Source organism: Protomyctophum parallelum (genome assembly GCF_964188405.1).
Source record: "Protomyctophum parallelum genome assembly, chromosome: 23".
Classification (NCBI taxonomy): Eukaryota; Metazoa; Chordata; class Actinopteri; order Myctophiformes; family Myctophidae; genus Protomyctophum; species Protomyctophum parallelum.
The window spans coordinates 18,089,209-18,114,090 of NC_139715.1; the positions used below are offsets into that span (position 1 = coordinate 18,089,209).

Below are 24,882 nucleotides of genomic sequence, written 5' to 3' on the forward strand. Positions count from 1 at the left end.
TCACAAGTGAGGGGCGCTCTTATCATCGTACATCATCATGACGTTACATGTCTATTTACTCAGACACTATGACATAGACTTGTCCATTCATTGTCAATGGGAATTTAATGTTTGTGTAAGACGAAAATCTATGTGCACAAATAGCTGAATATATGAGGGCTAGCGCCCGTCAAAAATGACCCGTCTCCAGTGGGAGGAGGAAGTCAAACGTAAGTGCTGATCGCACGCTGTGTCGCTGCTGACTAACTGGCCAATCACAGCACGTCTTTTCCGGGACTTCCGTTTACATTGCCAAAGCTAGTGCCGCTGGGAAAGAGGGAGTCTGATTGGCCTACCGATCGTCCCTTTCTGTTACGCACCCGGAAGCTTGGCAAGCTTTGCTTCTGCTATGCTTCGCAAGGAATCTCAGGAAAGCTTGCTTCCATGTTGCCTTCCCTCGAGATACAGACGCCCCAGAGCCGGAAGAAGCGTCTACCTTTATTGCGAACGCAATGAGCACTAACTATGAGACCTAGCAGATCATGTCTGTCTGTCTGTGTGTGTGTCACGCTGTAACACCACCCGCCCGCCACCAGAGGGCGCAGCTGTATCACACACAAAAAACACACACGCAGACACACACGCACACACACACACTTAATTTTAAAAAAAACTTAAAAAGAAAAAACTTAAAAAGAAACATAACTTAAATAAACCTTTATTCAAGTAATTTATATTATATAATATATTATTATTATATATTATATATATATATTATATTTATATAAAAGTAATTTATTCGAATTGTTGTTATTGCAATTTACAAGCTGCGTTGGCTTCCTGCGTTTGCGCGTCTTACTTGTATGTCTATGACATCATGGCTCCGGCACACACACACACATCTCTAATCTCTCACTCATTCACTCATGCTCAGCATTAACTACATTGAACCCTAGTAGACTGTGGATAATACGCTAAAAGTCAGCAAACATTCCCGGCAAAAATAGCACGTCTACGGGATTACAACGATAAGAGACAGAGAGGTGCACCTGGGTGTTCACACAGCCTGCTTATAATACATGTGTCACCTTTAACAATTATAATGCATGTTTCATTTCATCTGGTCTCTTCAGACTTGGATGGTTAGTGGCGCGATTACATACAAAGTCATTGCAAAGACGAGAAGTTGCGCGAGCGGGCGCGGCGCAACCTGGTGCGGCTCAAACGGGACGAATCGAGGCGAATATTTAAATTCAAGTCTGAACGCACCTTTACAGTAACACACGTTTCATTTCACCCGGTCTGTAACAGTTAGAGGGACGGTTCACCAATAGCGCCGCCTTTACCTTTCTGGAGGTCGATCTTAATCCTCTTGCCCGTCTTCTTGGCAGCGGGCGGGGGGGCCAGGACAGGGGCCGCCGGGGGGCTCTGGCTGCGCGGCCGGGGGGGGTCGGACGACGGGGACGCTGCAGGAGGGCTGGGGGACGCGCTGGGGGTCCGCTCCGTGGCGGCGGCGCCGCCACCATGCCCAGGCCGGAGCTCCGCTGGCGGGGGGTTGAGGACAGCTGGCGGCCCCGTGGGCTTGGGGCGGACGTCCGGTGGTCTCGCCTCCGGCGCCGCGTCCTGCAGGGTTACCATAGTTAAAGGACCACTTCACCACTTTTCAACCTATGTTCATATAATTGGTCCTCACAAATGTTCACGATAAAAAAAATGGCACCATTTGGTTTCCTACATAGGAGGCCTGTGGGCAGTTCAGAAACCTGTCCACCAGTGACATCATCGTTGATCCAAACTAATAGAAACGGCAGGCTTTCTATTCCTGAAAAGTTGCAATGCGATAATGGAAGCCATTGTTCTTGCGATTATAAAAAACGAAATATTAAATAAATAAAAATAATCACACCCGTGTGAAGTGAGGGGCATTCTTATTGACCTTATACCAACCTTGAAACATATACCTTAGTCATGTCACCAAGAATGGTGGTCCCTAATTGGCCAAGGGTTTCCACCATCTACACTATAGTCGTTTATAGGAGGGGCTAGAGCCCCTCAAAACTTAAAAGAAAATGCCTGACGATGATATCACTGGTGGACCAGGGTTTCTGAACTGACCACAGCCCTCCTATGAGACACAGACAGAGTAGAAAAAAAGTGCTATTTTATCATGAACATTAGTGAGGACCAACTATTATGAAGATAGGTTGAAAAGTGTTCAAGTCGTCCTTTAACCACTTAAAACCCTGTATGGGTGACCAGGAGTCCCTCTGGGCTCTATACTGGTAACTTTTCACTTTTTCAGTCAACAATATCACGGCGATCTACAAGATCACAGCGTGTCACGCTGCGACGTGTTGTGCCTGTGAGCTTGTACATCTGCTAATATGCTGCTGTTTAAGTGGTGAATTAAAACTAAAGTATGCTTTAAAGTATTCGATCAATCAATCAATTAAAAAAAATGTGAAAATAGATGATCTCCAAAATAAGAATGTTCCACGCTGCAGCGCATCCAGAGCTTTCTGCTATTGTGTTATCTTGTTGAATCTCAGCCCTGACTACCCAATATGACAATATAAAAACTCAAACTAAACTAAAGCCAAGTCACTGCACCAAACTAGTAGACCTGCTACTACAAAATAAATATTAAAACTAACTAAACTCTAATAACCTTGGCGTCGTGCTTGGGGTCCGTTTTGGCGTGGAGCACGGTGGCGGGGCTGGGGGCGGGGTTGTGGGCCTCGGTGGAGAACAGCTGACCAATCAGGCTCTTCTCGTAGCGGGGCTTGTTGTAGACGGGAAGCACCTCCAGGCGAATCAGAGGAGCACCCAACGCCTGGCGGAACACTTCCTGGGACCTGGATCGGTACACAGTGGGTTAAAACACTTCCTGGGACCTGGAGCGGTACACAGTGGGTTAAAAACAGTTCCTGGGACCTGGAGCGGTACACAGTGGGTTAAAAACAGTTCCTGGGACCTGGAGCGGTACACGGTGGGTTAAAAACAGTTCCTGGGACCTGGAGTGGTACACGGTGGGTTAAAAACACTTCCTGGGACCTGGAGTGGTACACGGTGGGTTAAAAACACTTCCTGGGACCTGGAGTGGTACACGGTGGGTTAAAAACAGTTCCTGGGGCCCAGGCCGTAGCGTAACGGTCTGGGCACCGGACTGGTGATCCAGTCGCGGTGTGCCGCGGGTTCGACTCCCGGACCCGACACGGCCTTTACCGCATGTCATCCCCCCCATCTCTCTCCTGTTTCCTGTCAGCCTACTTTCTATCCCTTAAAAAAAAAAATCAATAAAGGCGTAAGCCGCAAAAAAATATCTTAAAAAAAAAAAAAAAAAAAAAAAAAAACAGTTCCTGGGACCTGGAGCGGTACACGGTGGGTTAAAAACAGTTCCTGGGACCTGGAGTGGTACACGGTGGGTTAAAAACACTTCCTGGGACCTGGAGTGGTAAACGGTGGGTTAAAAACACTTCCTGGGACCTGGAGTGGTACACAGTGGGTTAAAAACACTTCCTGGGACCTGGAGTGGTACACATACACAGTGGGTTAAAAACACTTCCTGGGACCTGGAGTGGTACACAGTGGGTTGAAAACACTTCATGGGACCTGGAGCGGTACACGGTGGGTTAAAAACACTTCCTGGGACCTGGAGCGGTACACGGTGGGTTAAAAACACTTCCTGGGACCTGGAGTGGTACACAGTGGGTTAAAAACACTTCCTGGGACCTGGAGCGGTACACAGTGGGTTGAAAACACTTCATGGGACCTGGGGCGGTACACGGTGGGTTAAAAACACTTCCTGGGACCTGGAGCGGTACACGGTGGGTTAAAAACACTTCCTGGGACCTGGAGTGGTACACGGTGGGTTAAAAACACTTCCTGGGACCTGGAGTGGTATACGGTGGGTTAAAAACACTTCCTGGGAACTGGAGTGGTACACAGTGGGTTAAAAACACTTCCTGGGACCTGGAGTGGTACACGGTGGGTTAAAAACACTTCCTGGGACCTGGAGTGGTACACAGTGGGTTAAAAACACTTCCTGGGACCTGGAGTGGTACACGGTGGGTTAAAAACACTTCCTGGGACCTGGAGTGGTACACGGTGGGTTAAAAACACTTCCTGGGACCTGGAGTGGTACACAGTGGGTTAAAAACACTTCCTGGGACCTGGAGTGGTACACAGTGGGTTAAAAACACTTCCTGGGACCTGGAGTGGTACACGGTGGGTTAAAAACACTTCCTGGGACCTGGAGTGGTACACGGTGGGTTAAAAACACTTCCTGGGACCTGGAGTGGTACACAGTGGGTTAAAAACACTTCCTGGGACCTGGAGTGGCTGTAGAAGTGTCTATACAGCAAAGTAGAAAAACTACGTTACAAGGCCAAGGACTTCATTAACACTAATATTATGCTACTCCTAATCTAGGGAGCTCTCCATGGTTTTGACCAACAAGTTTTTGGGCTTTAGTAATTCATAATCGTCTTGCTAATATTTAGCGTAAAGCAGAGCTCCCGGTCGCTAGGCATTGGGCAACGCTCGGTGGGCCGCGCACAATGCCGGGACCGCAGATCTTTACAGCCGCTTTTCTCTGAAATTGAAGCTCAGATTGAGCTAGATGCAACAAACGTGCCAATGTTAGCGCTTCAATACTACCACGCGGTAGTATTGATTGACTATTGATTATTCAGAATGTCCCATTTCATGTTTTCAAATGTAAAAAAAAAATCTTGAAAATAGCAGATCTACATGCTCACAATGTGTCATGCAGTTTTAGTGAGTATAGCTCGTTTCTATTTAGTTTTCGTCTGTGAAAAAAGGTAGTCGACGAACATTTTACACCTGAAAGAGGAAAGACGGACGGACAGACAGACAGACAGACAGACAGACAGACAGACAGACAGACAGACAGATGGAATGAAATAAAACAGAGTGACAGGCCTGAATGGCTCTCTTTATCAGACCCTGGGCTCTATTAAACAGGTAGTATGGCTGCTATTCAAGGTCTCGCCAGTGGACCGTCCTATCAGATCGTTGGCTGGTAGTCTTGTGCGTGCGTGTGTGTGTGTCTCGTTGAACCACTATACTTGAGAGGACCAAAGTCACCAAACATCCCCACAAGTATTGTAGTGTATAAGAAATGGTTTGTTTTATGGTTAAATAAAATATATTTCGACTTAGTTTGACAAATTAGGAAATTACTCAGATTGGGGGTTAGTTAGTGGTTAGGCATTTAGGGGTTAAGTTTAGGGGTTTGAGGGTGAATTGAATTATCACACTGAAAAAATGCCTGCTATTTTTCTGGCCATTTCCAATGTGGTCCTAACATTTTTATGGCCTCACAAGCATATAATACAAACACACGCACGTGTGTGTGTGTGTGTGTGTGTGTGTGTGTGTGTGTGTGTGTGTGTGTGTGTGTGTGTGTGTGTGTGTGTGTGTGTGTGTGCGCATAAGCGTACAATAGAGTTGGTGTCAGGGTGGAAGTTGTTTTGTTCCTGTAGATGTGGAGCAGATGACAGACAGTGAAGAGGATTTGTGTCTGCCACCGATAAGAAAGCCGCAGAACAAAAGGGGGAAGTGAGTGACAGGTGAGGGCATGTGTGTGCACGCACGCACGCATGCACGCACGCACGCACGCACGCACGCACGCACAGGCCAATTTCGTTTTCCGCTGGGTGCACGGTAGTCATGCAGTAGCCACGCGCTTAAGACATTTGAGCGGGAACTATACTTGCGTGCTGGTGTCGTATGTTTGGAAAATAGCTGATCTCCAAGCTCACAATGTGTCGCGCTGGGACACGTTGTGCGCTTATGCATCGGCTATTTTCCGCATGTGAAATGATGCGCAACATAGTATACAGAATCCAGCCAAAATACCCCACGGTTAAAGTATGATTATTGTGGGCTGTCGCGGCGTGGAAAGGTTGAGAACCACTGCACTAAATGGTTCCTAAATGCATAATACCAAACCCTAAACATAACATCTAAATGTCCATTTCTCAACCCAAACCCCAGTCTTATCCTCATTGTAAACCTGTGTAAACACACACACACACACACTCACTCACACTCACACTCACACTCACACTCACACTCACACTCACACACACAGGTGTACGTACTGCGCAAAGCTCTGGTCTATGAGCGGCGTGTCGTTGATCTGGACTATGCTCTCGTCTTCGCGAAAGATATTCTCTCTCCTGGAACGACTGTTCGCCTCCACTCCTTTGATGTGCAGGCCCAGCATGCTGTGAGAAACACACGCACACACGCGCACACACAGACACACACACACACGCACGCCATGTGAATAAACATAAGTTATGAGTCTGAGATAACTTTGGAGATGGCAGATGGCTAAATAGGCCTATATGTATTGAGCTATGTGTCTGTCTCTCTCTATTACTGCGTCTCTCTCTCCGTCACTTTGTTCCTGGCAAACATTCTCTCATCAATATGAACTCCAGTACCACATACAGAGTATACATAGAATGTACTAGAATAAGCAATGAGTTGTTCTTATTGAAGGACCACTTTCAACCGATCTCCATATAATATGGTCCTCACTATGTTGTTCATGACGACAACATAGTTACCGTGGGCCCAGTAGGGTCCCGTTGAGTCCTCTAGTCTACTGTGTGATGAGGACAGAGTGCTTACCGCCCGCTGAGTGAGGAGCAGTAGGGAACCACGTGGATCCCCAGGGGTCCCTTGTCCCCCGACAGTTCCACCGTCTTGGTCAGGGAGCTGTTCCACAAACGAAGACACAATGACCGTTATACACACCTGATGTACACCACACACACACACACACACACACACACACACACTTGTAAATCTGCTGTTTCCGATGTGTGGCACGTACGGCTGGGCGTTCACACAAAACAGAAGCAAAACTCCCTAAAATTGCAATCCCCCCAACCACAATTTACAATTTACAATTTAGGCATTTAGCAGACACTCTTAATCCAGAGCGACTTACATTAAGCAAGAACAAAAAAGCATGGGAATACATCACATAAAAACATTTATCAAGAAACATGCGTAAGCTAAGAAAGTAACAGTGGAATATATATATGTTACTTTCTTAGCTTACTTTCTTAGCTTACGCATGTTTCCACACACACACACACACACACACACTTAACCTCACTCGCCTCCGAGCACTTCAAAATCCATTCACGTTATTCGTTTTGTTCTTTCCTCGAGGCTACGCAATAGACAAACAAATTAGCTTACAGTGAGACCGGCCAAGGAAAGCAAAGGAACATGGCGCGTGTGTGTGTGTGTGAGGTCACAGGTGGCCACTTTAGCCTTTATCTAGGCACTGCTGGAGCTCCAGATCTAGCCCATGGACAAAGGGCAGCGACGGGTACGCCAACGCACGGCAGAGACAGATAGCAGCATCTGTGTGGAGCACCGACTGGACCGAGCGCTTGGCTTATAAGCGGCAGATAAACCAAGACAATGCCACAGGACGACAGCTGCTTTTGTACGGATGGCAAACACTAGAGAAGACCTGTGGGATATATAGGGGCTGACACCAGATACCGCAAGATGACAGGGTACCGGTGAAGTGGATGCTGTGTGTGGCTGTGTGTGGCTGCGTGCGTGCGTGTGTGCATGCGACATGTTGTGACGTGTGTGTGTGCATGCGTGCGTGCGCGCGTGCAACGTGTTGTGACGTGTGTGCGTGTGTGCGTGGGCGCATGCGTGCGTGTGTGCGTGTACTTGTATTAGTATATTTGCGAGGGCCGAATGTTCCAAGCAGTGACTATGAAAAAGCATGGCAAAATGGCTGATATTGGGTTTAACAGTGTTTCAACCGGTCAGCCAAATAAGATAAGATATAGGCAATACTGAATTACGCTAATTGTAAATATGTTCTTGAGGATTTGTTTTTGTTTTGTTTTGTGTCTAAAGCCATAGTTAAGGTACTTGGGCTTTGCAGGACACTATAGTAGAAATAAGCATTGTGATTTGCCAGGTCCTCAAGAGAAATTGTGGGTTTACTATTTAAAAAGATTTACAATTAGGAAGAAATTCTTGTTCAGGTACAGTTTTAGGTGATAAGGTGACCACCGAAACTACAACATGCCGCCACGCATGGTAGGCGACTCACCGCTCACCCCAACACATGTCTCTTGTTTTTACTAACCACCGTTTTGTATGGACAGGCCTTAGAGGTTCGGGGTTAGGGGCTGTAGTTATGCCTGAAGTATACAAAAAGTAGTTTGTCTGCAATTTCAGCTTCTGGATTAGAATGAAAAAAGACAAATCACAAATGGGATAAGTAACTTCACCAGGAAAAGATATTCATAAAAAAAAACGTCAAAAAAACATCGCAATGGAGTCTTACCGTCACGACAATACGTGTACATATCACAATTTAATATTGCGATATATGATGGCATGATATCTTGTATAGTGAGAACTATACTATAGGTAATGTCATTCTCTTTTTCCTAGAGGGCCAATCGTTTCAGTTGCTGTTGGTAGTCATGGCTGCCAGTTCCCACCGGATATCGTGTGGCAGTTCCGAACGGTCCAGATCACACTGAATAACCGCTAGCTTGCAAAGCGTCTTCAGACTAGGACTTAAGTCTAAGACGTAGAGGTCGTCAAGGTCTTTGGTCTCACTGTCTCTCCCGAAGAAGATGATGTGATCTCCCACCATGCACCAGGCCCGCTTGTAAATCTGCGCCGGGCTGCTCCCCTTGGGCTCGACGCTCCGCCAGGAGAGGCTCCCCGGACTGAACCTCCACAGGCCGTTGACGGTCGGCTCCAGGTCGGACGGCTCAGTGCTGAACATGTACAGCTCCCCGCCGTGGGCGAAGGCCGAGTGCCACCAGCGTCGCTCCGGAAGCTGCGGGTAGGGCGCACCCAGCCAGCTGTCGGCCTGCGTGTCAAACACTCTGATGTGGTTGTTCCCGAACACGAACATGTCGGTCCCGATGATGGTGGCGGAGTGATACTTCACGGCGGGCGGCGGGGTGCCCCCAGCGTCGATGGAAGCCCAGGCCATGGTGGCGGTGTCCAACTTGTGGATGTCGTTGGTGCATCCGGTCAGCCGGTATCCTCCGTAGATATACATGAAGCTCCCCAGGACGCAGGCAGAGTGGCATTTCCTTGCCTCCGGGACGGTCCCGGAGACGTCGGGCACGAACCACTGGTGGGCGTCGACGCGAAACCCGTACAAGACGTTGCAGTACGGAAAGTCCACGGTGCACTTCATCCCTCCCCAAACGTAGATGGTCTCCTCTATCAGCACGGCCGTGTGGCCACAGCGCATGGAGGGCACCTCATCGAGGGGACGTTCTCCCAATCCGCTCGTCACCGCCGCCGGGGGTAACTTCAGCCAACGCAAAGACACTGTGTTGAAGACGAGCACGTCGATGCGATCCAGCGGAGAGGCGCTGTAGCCGTTGATGCCAAAGAAGTACACCTTGTGCGCGGCCGCCGCAGCAGCAACCTCGATCCTCTTAGGCTGCCTCTTCAGGTGCACCGTCCAGCGGAACATCTTGTCCCGTTGATCAAGCTAATTCATCAATTCTTCTTCAAAGTTCAAGAGGCTTGTTGCGTGTGTGCTACTACTTATATAGGTTTCAGTGGCAAAAACGTCACGCAATGTTTGAGCAATTGGTTTGGGCCGATCAAGTAAGGTCACGACTACTGAATCTGTCCAAAACTACAATATTATGTTTTTCAGAAGCCTGTCTGTTCCAAAACTACAATATTACGTCATTCAGAGGCCTGTCTGGTCCAGGGCCATAGAGTAAGACAGAGTTACGACAACTCCGTTCACTTCATGGGGCCAGGCTCTTCTACATATACTTCTATTGAATAAGGACAACCGGAAGTTTACGGAATGCATTGGAGTCTATGGCGAGCCCGTGAGTACATGAACCGCTGATCAGTTTTCTGCCCCCTCAATGTCGTAACTCTGTCTTACTCGATGGCTCTGTTATGGTCCAAAACTACAATATGACGTCATTCAGAGGCCTGTCTGGTCCAAAACTACAATATGACGTCATGCAGAGGCTTGTCTGAGGCTTGTCTGGTCCAAAACTACAATATGATGTCATTCAGAGGCTTGTCTGGTCCAAAACTACAATATGATGTAATTCAGGGGTTTGTCTGGTCCAAAACTATAATATGACGTAATTCAGAGGCTTGTCTGGTACAAAACTACAATATGACGTCTTCCAGAGGCTTGTCTGGTCCAAAACTACAATATGATGACATTCAGAGAGCTATAATGAGAGCCAGTAAGGAATAAGAGTCTGGGACATGTGGTGTGTTCCTGGTGTTGTAGATATGGTTCAGACAGCTTCCCAGAGAGTGGGAGAGGTTTAAGGGTTGGATCACGCTTTGACGGCATGATTGAGTGGTTGACGTACACAGATTGCAGGAACAATCATTTGACATATATTATCAAGGACATACAAAAACAAAAATCACACTTGTGTGAAGTGAGGGGCGCCCACTGACGTCCTACGTCGTCGTTTAGTGCCCTAAACAGACGTCCATAGACTTGGCTGCCATATATGACGTAATTTCCGGAAGCCAGCCGAACTACGAAAAATATATATTACAGAACAAAAGAAAATAGGTAACAAAGACAAGGACGGAGCACAAAAGCGCTCAAGTCCCAGATGTATGAGTTGCGGGGAAGCGACCGGAGGACGGTGCACGGATCATTATGAGCACGCTCTTCTGTCACTGTCACTGCACCCTTGTTAACCTCTGCAAGGGTCACGCCACACACACACACACACACACACACACACACACACACACACACACACACACACACACACACACACACACACACACACACACACACACACACACACACACACACACACACACACACACACACACACACACACACACACACACACACAGATCATTTGCATTCTTGCTGCCACGTGTAGGGCACGCAATCGCAATTACTCACCTTCCAGTGAATAGGATTTACATGCATATGTGCGTGCGCACGCACACGTGTCACATTTACATGTAATGGAGAGTATAGCTCCCTCTATACTGTACGTGAGCCTTTTTTCTAATTTACTGCGTGCACACACACACAGCTCCTTAGATGTGTCCCATTTGCATTCATAAGATAAAGAAATGGTGGCTTGTTAGTTTTAAAAAAAAACTAATAAAAAAAGTCCACAGCAAAATATGTAAAAACTAGAACTGCACTCTGTCGAGTGCATACTTGCATGTAATGTTTTCGCCCGCTGTAAACTGCCAAATCTCAGTATCTCTGTGAAGGAATGTTTGAAATGATTAATGTTTAGATGTAATTATTTGCTACCTAACCCAGATTACCTACCCCAGAAAAACATCAAATCTGTGTATTGCTGGACCAATGATGACGAAATGACCATATTTCTTACGTCATCATACTATATACATAATCAGTAAAAATAAAATACCAAATTGTGCCTGATCTGCTGGGACCAGAGTACGTGGTGTGTATGTGTATGACTAGCTCTAAATGATGACGTAAGAAATATATATAGTATATAGGCATACTATATATGTATACATATATACTCCATACTCTATACTGTATAAAGTGTGTAGTTGTAAGTTGATTAGCGGTATTCTGTGGTCACTTTGGTCCAAAAACCGTGACAGCTGTTCTGCCATTTGAGGCTTACGCAGAAAAACATCAAATCTGTGCCCGTATTGCTGGATCAATGATGACGAAATGACCATATTTCTTACGTCATCATTTAGAGCTAGTCATACACGTATTTCTTACGTCATCATTTAGAGCTAGTCATACATCAAATCTGTACCCATATTGCTGGACCAATGATGACGAAATGACCATATTTCTTACATACACACCACGTACTCTAGTCCCAGCAGATCAGGCACAATTTGGTAAATTATTTTTTTATTGATTATGTATATAGTATACGTATGACTAGCTCTAAATGATGACGTAAGAAATATATATAGTATATATATAGTATACTGTATAAAGTGTGTAGTTGTAAGTTGATTAGCGGTATTCTGTGGTCACTTTGGTCCAAAAACCGTGACAGCCGTTCCGCCATTTCAGGACCCCCCCAGAAAAACATCAAATCTGTGCCCGTATTGCTGGACCAATGATGACGAAATGACCATATTTCTTACGTCATCATTTAGAGCTAGTCATACACGTATTTCTTACGTCATCATTTAGAGCTAGTCATACACATACACACACATTTGAGGCTTACGCAGAAAAACATCAAATCTGTGTCCGTATTGCTGGATCAATGATGACGAAATGACCATATTTCTTACGTCATCATTTAGAGCTAGTCATACACATATTTCTTACGTCATCATTTAGAGCTAGTCATACATCAAATCTGTGCCCGTATTGCTGGACCAATGATGACGAAATGACCATATTTCTTACATACACACCACGTACTCTGGTCCCAGCAGATCAGGCACAATTTGGTAAATTATTTTTTATTGATTATGTATATAGTATACGTATGACTAGCTCTAAATGATGACGTAAGAAATATATATAGTATATATATAGTATATAGGCATATACTATATATGTATACATATATACTCTATACTCTATACTGTATAAAGTGTGTAGTTGTAAGTTGATTAGCGGTATTCTGTGGTCACTTTGGTCCAAAAACCGTGACAGCCGTTCCGCCATTTCAGGACCCCCCCAGAAAAACATCAAATCTGTGCCCGTATTGCTGGACCAATGATGACGAAATGACCATATTTCTTACGTCATCATTTAGAGCTAGTCATACACGTATGTGTATGACTAGCTCTAAATGATGACGTAAGAAATACGTGTATGACTAGCTCTAAATGATGACGTAAGAAATATGGTCATTTCGTCATCATTGGTCCAGCAATACGGGCACAGATTTGATGTTTTTCTGGGGGGGTCCTGAAATGGCGGAACGGCTGTCACGACAAATGGACCAGGCCGATCACATTACTTGCGCGCTCTGCTTGCGCAAGTAATAAATCACACTTGTGTGAAGTGAGGGGTACAGCGAGGGCAGTACATCAGCCAGGTGACGTCTTACGTTGTAAATTCACTGCCACCAACATTAAAGTCCATAGACTTGGCTGGCCTATGACGCAATTTTCAGAAAGCCATGCACCTTTTTTTTAATCCAAATAATTTGCAACCCATTCTTTTCACCCAGTGTCAATTATCTAATGTATTCCTGGGTGCTACACTTCCTCTGCCAATCCGGGGGGGGGGGGGGGGGGGGGGGTTGTCAGAGGAAGTTTAGAGACCAGGATTACTGCATGTTTTTTGTGAGGGTACCTACCCTAGTGGACACGAGGAGAACATGCAAACTCCACACAGAAAGGCCCTTTCGCCAACCCCGCCTCGGGTATGGGCACTGATGACGCGGAGGAGAGAACATGACCCCAGTGCCCCAGAAACTACGGAATCCACAGCTTTCCCCAATAGCAGTGTTCTGCATTGTCGTGGGGAAGAGTGTGGGGGCTGTAGGGGGGGGGGGGGGGGGCTTAGGTGTCACCAACGGACAGGCGAGCAGGGTAAAGAAGTGGAAATGAACTCTATCATGCACTGGGGGTCAGGTGAAAGTGACACAGCCGCATGGCATTCACGCACGGGAAAATGCACACACACACACACACACACACACACACACACACACACACACACACACACACACACACACACACACACACACACACACACACACACACACACACACACACACACACACACACACACACACACACACACACACACACACACACACACACACACACACACACACACACACACACACACACACGTCCCTGTGCACCATCTAGACCTGTCATCCAACATAGATTTCCATTTGATGTTGATAAGGCAACAGTCAGTGCTGGAAAAAGTACTGACATTTGTTACTTAAGTAAAAGTAGCAATACTGCAATGTAGATGTGCTCTGTTACAAGTAAAAGTCTGGAATAAAAAATGTATCGAGTAAAAGTACAAAAGTATAGTATTGAGTAAGGTATCAACATATAGCTACTTAAAGTACCAAAAGTAGAAAGTAGTCATTATGCAGAATGTCCCATTTCAAATCTTAAAAATGTGTAAAATGTAAACAAAAGAAAATAGCAGATATACAAGCTCACAATGTGTCACAACGCGACAGAAAGCTGAAAATATATATTTTAAACATATTGTTCAATGTTTTTTTCTGCTAAAGCAATAAGCTATACCGTATGTAGTATAGGCTTTGACCAATTTGAATTACAGTATAGGACAACGTTGTGCGACTCGAAAGGCAACCTGGAATCTGGAAGGAGGCGGGGAACCTGCTTCACACCTGGAACGTTTTTTCAGCGCTTCCTTTTGCAACAGAAGTCAACAGTCTGCTCAAAAGACTATGTCAAACACACACACACATGCGCGCGCACACACACACACACACACACACACACACACACACACACACAGGGAACAAAGACCAGCAGAGCGCTAATCCCATCACTTCTCAGACATTCGGTCATGATCTGTCTGCCGCTGTGTTTGACGTAACATGCGCGCACGCACACACACACACACACACACACACACTTACCTAAAGTTAACCTGGTTCATCTTGACAGTGTTGGGGTCGGGCCGGAGTCTATCCAAAGCACCTTTCATCACATGGTCGGAATCCTACAGAAAACACACACACACACACGGGTCAAGCCATTGCATTATGAATTGAGACACAGCCACACACACACACACCGACCCACAGAGCAAACACACATCCTCAACTGTCTCCCCCTCCCCGTACACTACTCACAAGTACACACACACACACCAGTTAACACGAGGACCACCGGCGACCGGCCGGCCGGACGACGATCCGCGGACCACCAGCATCAGTCACCGAGAGAGAGACCACCGTTGGACGCTCCCTATCCGTCTGTCCATCTATCTGTCCCGTCATTTACTCACTTCATCCCGTCTTTGTGGTGGGGCAGGGGGGGGGGGGGGGGGGGGGGGAGTTGGGTGTGCGGGGTATTTTTTAATGGCGTTGAAAACAACAGCCACGGCAGGGGGAGGGGGAGGGGCGGGGCGAGCGTAAAAAAAAAAATGGAGAGCGTACCGGCAGACGGAAAGGCAAAAACGACGGAGACGTCAGACGGGACAGTACACAGCGGGGGGGAGAGAGAGAGAGAGAGACAGAGAAAGAGAGAGACATGTGCACAAAGTGACAGAGAGACACAGAGAGAGAGAGAGAGAGAGAGAGAGAGAGAGAGAGAGGAAAACGCCTTAAAAAAAGACCCCGGCTAAAGGGGTGCAATTAGGCTCTTCTGCCCTGTCACTTTCATTGTCTCACCAGGACTAATGGGACATGCACGGATGGCGGCTTGCCGCTTCACCCTCTGCTCCCCGCCCACCACACACGCACACACACATGCACGCACGCACGCACACGTTATACAACAGAGCTTCAACCACATGTAATAAATATCGCCTAAATAAGCATAACAAATATTGGCGTACACAAATGATTTCAATAAAAAACTGCGTGTTGAGTGAGAAGGATTCACACTGACCCACTTATGTGTAGCATGTGATTATCCCTCCATTGGGCCACATTAGTTACACGTTAGAGGAGGTGGCTCTATTGTTGTCCGGCATCTCCCTCGCTCTGCACACACAGAGCGGAGGGGTGTGGTGTGTGTGTGTGTGTTATTGTGGGCACATGTCTTGCGCTGTCAATGTTTGTTTTAACTGCTGCCCTAAACAAACATTAAAAAGGACTTAAAAGGACATTCGATTTACTTCGCAAATGCTCTAAACAAACAAATGGGCGCAATTTTCAAAGCCATGCATTGGAGGGGCTCAAACACAACGCTGTGACCCAGGGCTAGTGGCTGTGACGTCAGGACCTCGGTACTCTGTTTGTGTGGAGCAGAATAAATGACAGGGGCTCCCTGACACTAAGGGGGGGGGTCCGGTACCAAATATGTATCCATTTGGGAGTCCTTGACCTGAGACTGTTTGAGAAACACATGGTCTACACAGTGAAGGGTCATGTTTCATCTGAACACAGCTGGAAGGAGCATTCCCTAACGTTTCAAAATGGCCCGAACAATGTTGTGGTATTGCTATGAGAAATGAGGTGTGCGCACACGTACATGTGTGTGTGCAGTGCATGGTCACAGCTTTCTTGCACTCCTGATCCCTGTCAAATGCATCTTGTCGACTGACTGCCTCACACACACAAACACACACACACACACACACCCCGTACAGGTCATTCAAACACCAGGGCAGAATGGAACATACATTATAATAGACAGCACTCTGCCCTGGATAGACTTACTGCACCATTGCCTCTCTCGTGTTGAAAATGTGCAGGAGAGGAGAGGAGAGGAGAGGAGAGGAGAGGAGAGGAGAGGAGAGGAGAGGAGACCCTAGCTGATCCTCAGAGTAACTAATCTTTGCGTTATAGGAAGATTAGCCAAAAATTGCAGATCAACAAGCTTGTAGATTTAATTATTTCCTCATGCCTGGGGGGGAGAGCACAGGAAATGTGGCCTATAGTGGGAGTGAACCATTTTTGAGGGCGTTAGCTCCTAGCTATGCACAGCTTTGTGTGTGTGTGTGTGTGTCTGTAGCACGGAATGTGCTCCGCTGATTGGCTGAACACGGAATGTGATGTATGATGATTTACAGTATGTTGATAAGATCGCCCCTCACTTCACACGAGTGTGATTCTTTTTCCCCCCTAACCAATCAGAGTGCAGAGGGGCGTCGCTCAAAATACTCCATTCATTGTCAATGGAAATGTAATGTTTGTGTAGGATGGAAATAAAACGAAAATACGAAATAAATATCAATAAAATAACATTTATTAGTTAATTACGTCACCAAAAATAGAGCTAGAGAGAGAGGATGTGGGGGGAGAGAGAGAGGGGGGTGGGGGGGCAGAGAGAGAGGGGGTGGGGGGAGGGGGAAGAGAGAGAGAGAGAGAGAGAGAGAGAGAGAGGGAGGGGGAGAGGGAGAGGAGAGGGAGAGGAGAGGGAGAGGGAGAGGGAGAGGGAGAGGGAGAGGGAGAGGGAGAGGGAGAGGGAGAGGGAGAGGGAGAGGGAGGGAGGAGAGAGAGAGAGAGAGAGAGAGAGAGAGAGAGAGAGAGAGAGAGAGAGAGAGAGAGAGAGAGAGGAGAGAGAGAGAGAGAGAGAGAGAGAGAGAGAGAGAGAGAGAGAGAGAGAGAGAGAGAGAGAGAGAGAGAGAGGGAGAGAGCACAGAGAGGTTTAGCCATCTTGGTGATCATATCATGCAGTGAGAAAAAAAGAAAATCAATTAAAGGGACAGATCGCATATTATCACTGTATTGGACTTAATTACAGCTTATCTTGCTTTCAATAGCTCCTTCAAGATGGACGACAGTGTGTGTGTGTGTGTGTGTGTGTGTGTGTGTGTGTGTGTGTGTGTGTGTGTGTGTGTGTGTGTGTGACACAAAGATAAGGGAGGAGGGAGGTGCACTGTAGTGATGATACAGAGGACGAGTGCAGATGAAGTGATACTGTATTGATCGCCCGAATGGAAGTCTATCAGGTCCCACACTCAATCTGCTCACGAGGCCATGACAAGCGCGCACGCGCGCACACACACACACACACACACACACACACACGTGGGTGTACTGTTACTCTTCTCCTAGTAGCCAGATGATCATTGATCTCCGCCTATACCGATACATGTGTGGTGACATCTACATCCAGAGACCTGTGTGAGACCAAAAGTGACATCTAAATTCAATGGAAAAACGACCATGAACATCATCTCAGAGCAATGCAAAGACATCGGTGTGGTCCTTAAAGGGACACTTCACCCTTTTTGCAAAAAAATATATGTTAATGACGTTTAGAAGCTTTAGAACACTTTCCTGGAGATCTTTATGTGTGTAATATGTGGTTTTAGATATTTTAGATTGTAGCAGTGAGCCTGTTGTCTCTGATGTCATGGACACTGGGCTCACTTCCTTCCTGGACTACATGTTGACTTAGTAAGACAGCTCTCCCCCTATCCACAAAGAGGAGCAGTGCACCAAAGAATTATGGGAATTGTAGTCCAGGAAGGTAGTGAGACCAGTGTCCATGACATCAGAGACAACAGGCTCACTGCTACAATCTAAAATAACTAAACCACATATTACACACATAAATACCCCCAGCAAAGTGATCTAAAGCTTCTAAACGTCATTAACATATATTGTTTTGCAAAAAGGGTGAAGTGTCCCTTTAATACCGGGACGGTGCTAGTGATTATGATTGGTGGGGGCCACGGCGACACAGTCGGTAGCGATGCCGCCTCACAGCTAGAAGGTGCCGGTTCAATTCCCACCGGGGACGCTGTGGGCGCTGGCTGCGTGTTCGCTCCTCCGCAGTGCCCGCATACCCTGGGTTGGCGAAAGGGCCTTATCCTTTGCGTATTTACTTGTGCATGTAATAATGGTGAACATTAACTATCAATCATTTAGCTGGGGACCCCCTAGCTTCAAGGACCCCTGGGTGTCCACCGAAACCCACGTTGAGAAGCATCGCCATGCGGTGAACGCAAACGCATGCATGGACGCACGGATTGCACGAACGCACACAATTCTGACTTGAACTCAAACTCCTCCCGTTCACTGGCTCACTGCACACACACAATCGAGCACACACACACACAATATCAGAGACAGACACATTGAAAGGAAGAAAGATAGAAAAGAAAGAAGGAAAAAAAAAGCCAGTACACAAAGTCCCACATTGAAGAAAAAAAAGCACTCGGAAAGCGTACTCTTTCAGAGTACAGCCTGAAGGCTTCTTTGTTTGTTTGCTTGTTTTTGAGTGGTGCAACCACTCCAAGGAACAGCAATGTCCGTGTTAACCTATGTGACTATGTGTGTGACTATGTGACTATGAGTACCAGTAGGGGCAAAAGTGGTGCCGTTGTGCCAGAAACAGAGAGAGAGAGATAGTGCTGCACTGTTGCCTGCTAATGAGAGAGAGAGAGAAAGAGAAGGGGGGGGGGGGGGGGGGTAAAACGTGCCGCCTTGTGGAACGTTTTAAGCTTGTTGATCGCCTATTTTGGGCGAAGAGATTTGATGTAAATGGGGGGGGGGGGGGGGAAGAGTGCAGTTGTAACTCAAGTCCTACCAGGGCTCCAGACTAACTTTTTTACAGGTAGCACTGGTGCAACCAACCTTTTCAGTTGGTAGCGCCACCACAAATTAGGTAGCACCAGTGATGGGAGATTAATCGACAAACACATCGGTATCGGACAATTTTAGTCGTTTTTAGATCTGACTTGCCTAAGCCTGCAGTGCACACACACACACATAATTATGTGTTTTTATAAGCTAACTGGGCATGATGGCGTTAAATAAATATTACATTCTATAGGAAAAACCTACAGTATAGTGCATTTTTCCATATCGTCATTATCATTTGGCTATATGAAACATAAATGAGACACACCCCTTCCCTTCTGCATGGTCCCACTCTTCCTGCACCCTTTTGCACTGTGAAATGCCATCGAATTCGTAATCCTTGCCACTTTGCTTCTGTCTTTATATGGAATGAAGCCCCAACATGTGAAAGCCGATGTGCTTTTATTGTGAAGGTAAAGGTTTCTGAACGTCTCAGCCTGCATATTTCCACGTGCTGAAAATACAGTAGGTGATCTACAAGCTCGCACCGGTGCTACTTATTGCTTTCACTCCCCGCCTCAACCATGAGGCACGGGCGACAGGCACAAGATAAGCGTGCTTCTACCACAGTGCCGCCAAGTGCTCTATTCTCCTCCAATAGTCTTTCCAGTGGTAATAATTCCTCCTATCTCCACTGAATTTTGGCAGCGTCATAGGTGCTAGTGTCAGTCTCGGCGCCACTGCCCCCCCTGTCGGGGCAGATATGCCAGGCACGTGTCTCCCGCCACCACTACTAGACATACCTTGGAACCTGGAATCCTGCTCCTCCTAGCTATAGCAGTGTCAACAGATCCCACAGGTCCTAGTGTCAATTTGTGACACTTTCAGGGGTGAAAAAAAGTCACATAACACGCTGTGCGGTTTGGTCGTGAACTTACTGGTTCAGACGACTTGTTGCTGTGACGGTCGTCCAGTGGGGGTGTGGTCCTGATCTCCAGGGGCAGGACCAAGGCAGAGTCACTGCTGCTCCTCACCAGTAACGTGTTGTCTGTGGGGAGAGAGACACAGATAGAGAGAGAGAGAGTCATCCATCTGTGTTTGGAGGGTCAGTGACAGGGGTGGTGTTCTAATAGTGGTTAGAATGGAGACACAAGCTACTGGCAGGGGTCATGGCTGTGTGTGCGTGCGCGCGAGTGTGTGTGTGTGGCATGTCTGTATTACTATACTTGTGAGGACATCAACAGGAGGAGTTTTATGAGAGGTAATTGTTGTGTGTGTATTAAGACACTATTGCATGGTATGAGGATTTAATCAGACAATGACGAGGAAGCCATTGATGCACAGCAAAACAAAATTAATAGAAAATGTGTTTTAACCACAAAACAAACATGTTGTCCGTTTCTAAAGCAAATTCTATACTACACTTGAGGGGACATTTGGTCGTCACTATAGCCTAGTAACGCGCACGCGAATGTGACACACACAAACACACACACACACACACGACCTGCGCGGTCAGCGGCAGACCAGTGTCCATTACCCAGCGGTCAGTCCCATAAATCCCGCACTATTTAACCCTCTCAGTCCAATCAGACCCCCGGCGCTCCCATAAATCCTCCCACGCCACTTAAGACTCTGGACAGCCAAGGACCACCGCCCGCCGTCTATACACCGACGCCAGGGTCACTGGCTTTGACCCACCCACCCACCCTGCCGTTTGACCTCCCAAAGGTCAAGCAGGACCACCGAGTCAGGGATCTAGTAGTAGATTGGAGTGTCCGGTCGTAACTCTTCTATAGGTCAGATGCAGTTAACCACTTAAACTGGATTATTTGGTGACCGGGCATCCCCCCATGGGTCTATATCAGAGGTTTTTCAACCCTTGTTGTATCAAGGCCCATTATTTATTTGGCATTAGCTACAGTACAGACCACCATTTGATGAGATTTAGCTTCTCAGACCCAAAACTTCACAGGATAAGATTTTGTTTGTATGGGTTTCTTCATATTTTATTTCTTTTTATTATTACTGTTTCAATTAGATTCTAAAATAGCCAATCCACAAGCTCTTCTTGCCGTGTTGTGAGCTTGTCGATCTACTATTTTCAATAGTTTGGGTTGCGGGCAAATGATGTATGATTTATTTTGGTTTTGTGGCTTCTATTTAATTGACTAGTACAGGGGGGGGGGGGGAGGACTGTGGCAGTGTGTGCTCATCTCCTGTTTGTCTTCTGAAACCAGAGAACAGAAAATAGGCCACGTTTTTGAACTCGCGCGCACACACACACACACACACACACACACACACACACAGTTATTTGGAGAAAAGCTTCCTCGCTTGAGTTCTCAGAAGAAATGTGTGTGATGCCACAGCACTGGTTCACACTGAGGACATGAAGAGAAGAAGAAAGGCCCGTCTCTCTGTTTGCGTGTGTGTGTGTGTGTGTGATTATCTCTGTATAATCATTGCTGTCGGGTGGAAACCTTGTACGTCCAAAACCATTCCATATATACAGTGTGTATATTATATATACACACATATTTTAAAATAGTCATAGCCCATCTACAAGCTCACAACGCGTCACAATGTGACACGTTGTGAGATTGTAAGATTGTAAGATTGTAAGCTATTTACACCATTGATGCGTGACTCTTGTATGATGAAGTAACAAAGCGTAAAAAGGTGACATTCCGCACATGTAAAATAGGATAATAAGAGTGTGTAAACACGTGTGTGGTCATTATTGAGTGTGTGCGTGTGCGCACGCGCGTGCGTGCGTACACGTGTGCATAGATGTTCACACCACACCGAGGGTGGTCTTGTCTCCATGGCGATCGATAGTTGTCCAGCCCGAGCTGTTTGTGGGAAAGTGCGATAACAACTCTCCTGATTGTGTGTGTGTGTGTGTGTGTGTGTGTGTGTGTGTGTGTGTGTGTGTGTGTGTGTGTGTGTGTGTGTGTGTGTGTGTGTGTGTGTGTGTGTGTGTTTGTAACGAGATCGATGCAAGTATAATCATCCTGCAGTGTGAGGCTCAATCAACCTGTTCAAACAACTAACCTGACACACACACACGTGAACACACACACACACACAGACACACAGTCAAGTCTTTCATGCATGCACCTCCAGCAAGTGTTGAGCGGCAATCAGAATGGAATCTGAAAAGATCTGACAGACGATGCAGTGATCACGTGACCACATAGAGACGATGCAGTGATCACGTGACCACATAGAGAAGATAAAGATCTGACAGACGATGCAGTGATCACGTGACCACATAGAGACGATGCAGTGATCACGTGACCACATAGACGATGCAGTGATCACGTGACCACATAGAGAAGATAAAGATCTGACAGACGATGCAGTGATCACGTGACCACATAGAGACGATGCAGTGATCACGTGACCACATAGAGAAGATAAAGATCTGACAGACGATGCAGTGATCACGTGACCACATAGAGACGATGCAGTGATCACGTGACCACAGAGACGATGCAGTGATCACGTGACCACATAGAGAAGATAAAGATCTGACAGACGATGCAGTGATCACGTGACCATATAGAGACGATGCAGTGATCACGTGACCACAGAGACGATGCAGTGATCACGTGACCACATAGAGACGATGCAGTGATCACGTGACCACATAGAGAAGTTGTATCGATTTGTGTGAGTATTCGACAAAAGCTATAGCAGATGCAAAATGCTGAATTATCTTTGCAAGGCAGACATTTTTGGGCGGGAGTAGATTCATGATCCAATAGGAAAAATCTAAAAAGATTTTCCACCATTCTTCAATACACACGCACTGTTGCTCTAATACCCATTTGTCCGAATCTCACAAAAATCAGTACACATGCTCTCTGGACATATAGGTAGAATTTGTATACTCCGTATCGTTCGGCCACAATCGGCTTCCGAAGTTCAAGTTAATGGGAGGGGCCTATTTCACCAAAAACGGAATGTCCAATCCACCCCACATTTGAATCACATGTCGAGGGCGATGGCATCAACACAGCGACAAAACCATTTCCATCCACAGGGGGTGCCGCAAATGCAAACAAATTAACCATTTGTTGCAAAAAAAAACATTTCGTGGGGGACAAATCCCGTCCGAATTACTTACACATGATCACATGGGTGACGTGACATTGTAATTGACTAGAAGAAATAGTGGGAGGGGCCTGTATTTACGAAGACATCGGCGAGTCAACCACACATTTCCCCAGAATTGCATTTTTCTAACACTGGTTACTCTTGTGTTTTTGTGACAAGAGAGAGACTTCAAGAGAGGTTTAAGTCGAGCCCTTTGATGTTGTCTGGTGAAAGCCACTGTAGTTGGCTCCAGGTGCCACATTTTGAATGTAGTCATGTTCAGCAACTACAGACTAAAGACAATACATATTTTCATGGAATAATATATATTCGTGATCTCAATTCTTGTGGAGGAAAATCGAGATTCACATTCATTTGAGCAATAGTCGTGCAGCACTAATCAGCATCCTATACAGTAGGTGTCGAGATCGTATCGAATCGGGAGAAATCGTCCCACCCATAATAAAAAGGGTCCCTTGTTCCAGTGTGAATGCTACCATGTATACTGTATCACAGTTTGAGTGTGAAATAACTGCTGCTGTAAACTATTTTCTTTCCGCAACATATCAACTTTCACTTATTTGACTTAACTTTCCACCGTATATTAGGAGCAGGATTAAGCTGAGGCTTTGCTCTCCTTTTTTCTTTTTAAACTTAATCTCATTTCACCCTACTCTTCTCTTCTCTTCTCCAAACCTCACTAGCACCCGGCGAAGCGGAAAGGCTTTAAAACACACACACACACACACACACACACACACACACACACAGAAGGCACAAACCGGAGTCGTTCTCATGCTACAAACTCAAAACCAGAGTCATGCTTGATAGGAGGCCATACCACACTTTAACCACTAATCCTGTTATGGAGCGCACGCAAACACACACACACACACACACACACACACACACACACACGCACGCACGTTGCTGTGTGACGGGATCAAGGTTTTTAGTTAACTAGAGAACTAATGAAATAAGGAAAACTAGAATTGACACTTTGGTTGACTGAAATACAAATAAAAACAAGGCTTTACAAAAAAAAAAACATAAAAGTAACTTAAATGATACAGAAAATGTCCTTGGTTTCGTGATCGTCAGTACAGTATCTAATATGTCTTCAAAAATGTTGAGTTACTAGATCTGATATGTGCACAGTTTCTTCTGAATCTCACCGCTGACTGCTCCATATTACAGTAAAAAAACAACACCAAAAACTCTGAAAAAACAAATCATAAATAGAATGATTCTTGCCATTAGATGGTGTCACTGCTAGTGTGAACACACCGTAACACTTACGCCTGAGTGACAGCTGATCAGTCTGGGTGCGGTGGGTTTGTTTAACATGCACTGTTAGCAGAAAGCGGGGTGGGGCGCCTAGTTTTCAATGACAAAAGCTGCCTTATTGCATCAGTCTAGTTGCATATGGGGGGGAGGGTTTGGGGGTCCCGGTAAGTAAAGAACAGTGAGGTCGGGGTCATAGTAAATGAGCACATTCACGCTCGGCTGGAGGCCGTGCATGCTAACTGGCTACAGTGCTAATCTAGTTTGTGATGGGGGCATCGTGCAAGTTTGTGTGTGTGTGTGTGTGTGTGTGTAATGGGTCAGGGGATCTGGT

At 46.4% G+C, this 24,882-nt stretch overlaps 1 protein-coding gene across 1 annotated transcript in view; it reads right to left on the reverse strand.

Moving 5' to 3' along the window:
• The window catches only part of LOC310853930 (partitioning defective 3 homolog B-like), a gene marked incomplete at both ends in the record, with an annotated part of 195,089 nt that overhangs the window by 161,599 nt on the left and 8,608 nt on the right, over nt 1-24,882 (reverse strand). The window contains 6 exons of the mRNA XM_083758404.1: nt 1,326-1,602; nt 2,648-2,834; nt 6,108-6,233; nt 6,646-6,732; nt 14,598-14,680; nt 20,099-20,208. Of these exons, the coding sequence (XP_083614530.1) occupies nt 1,326-1,602; nt 2,648-2,834; nt 6,108-6,233; nt 6,646-6,732; nt 14,598-14,680; nt 20,099-20,208 (870 nt within the window). The remainder of the gene's footprint in view (nt 1-1,325; nt 1,603-2,647; nt 2,835-6,107; nt 6,234-6,645; nt 6,733-14,597; nt 14,681-20,098; nt 20,209-24,882) is intronic.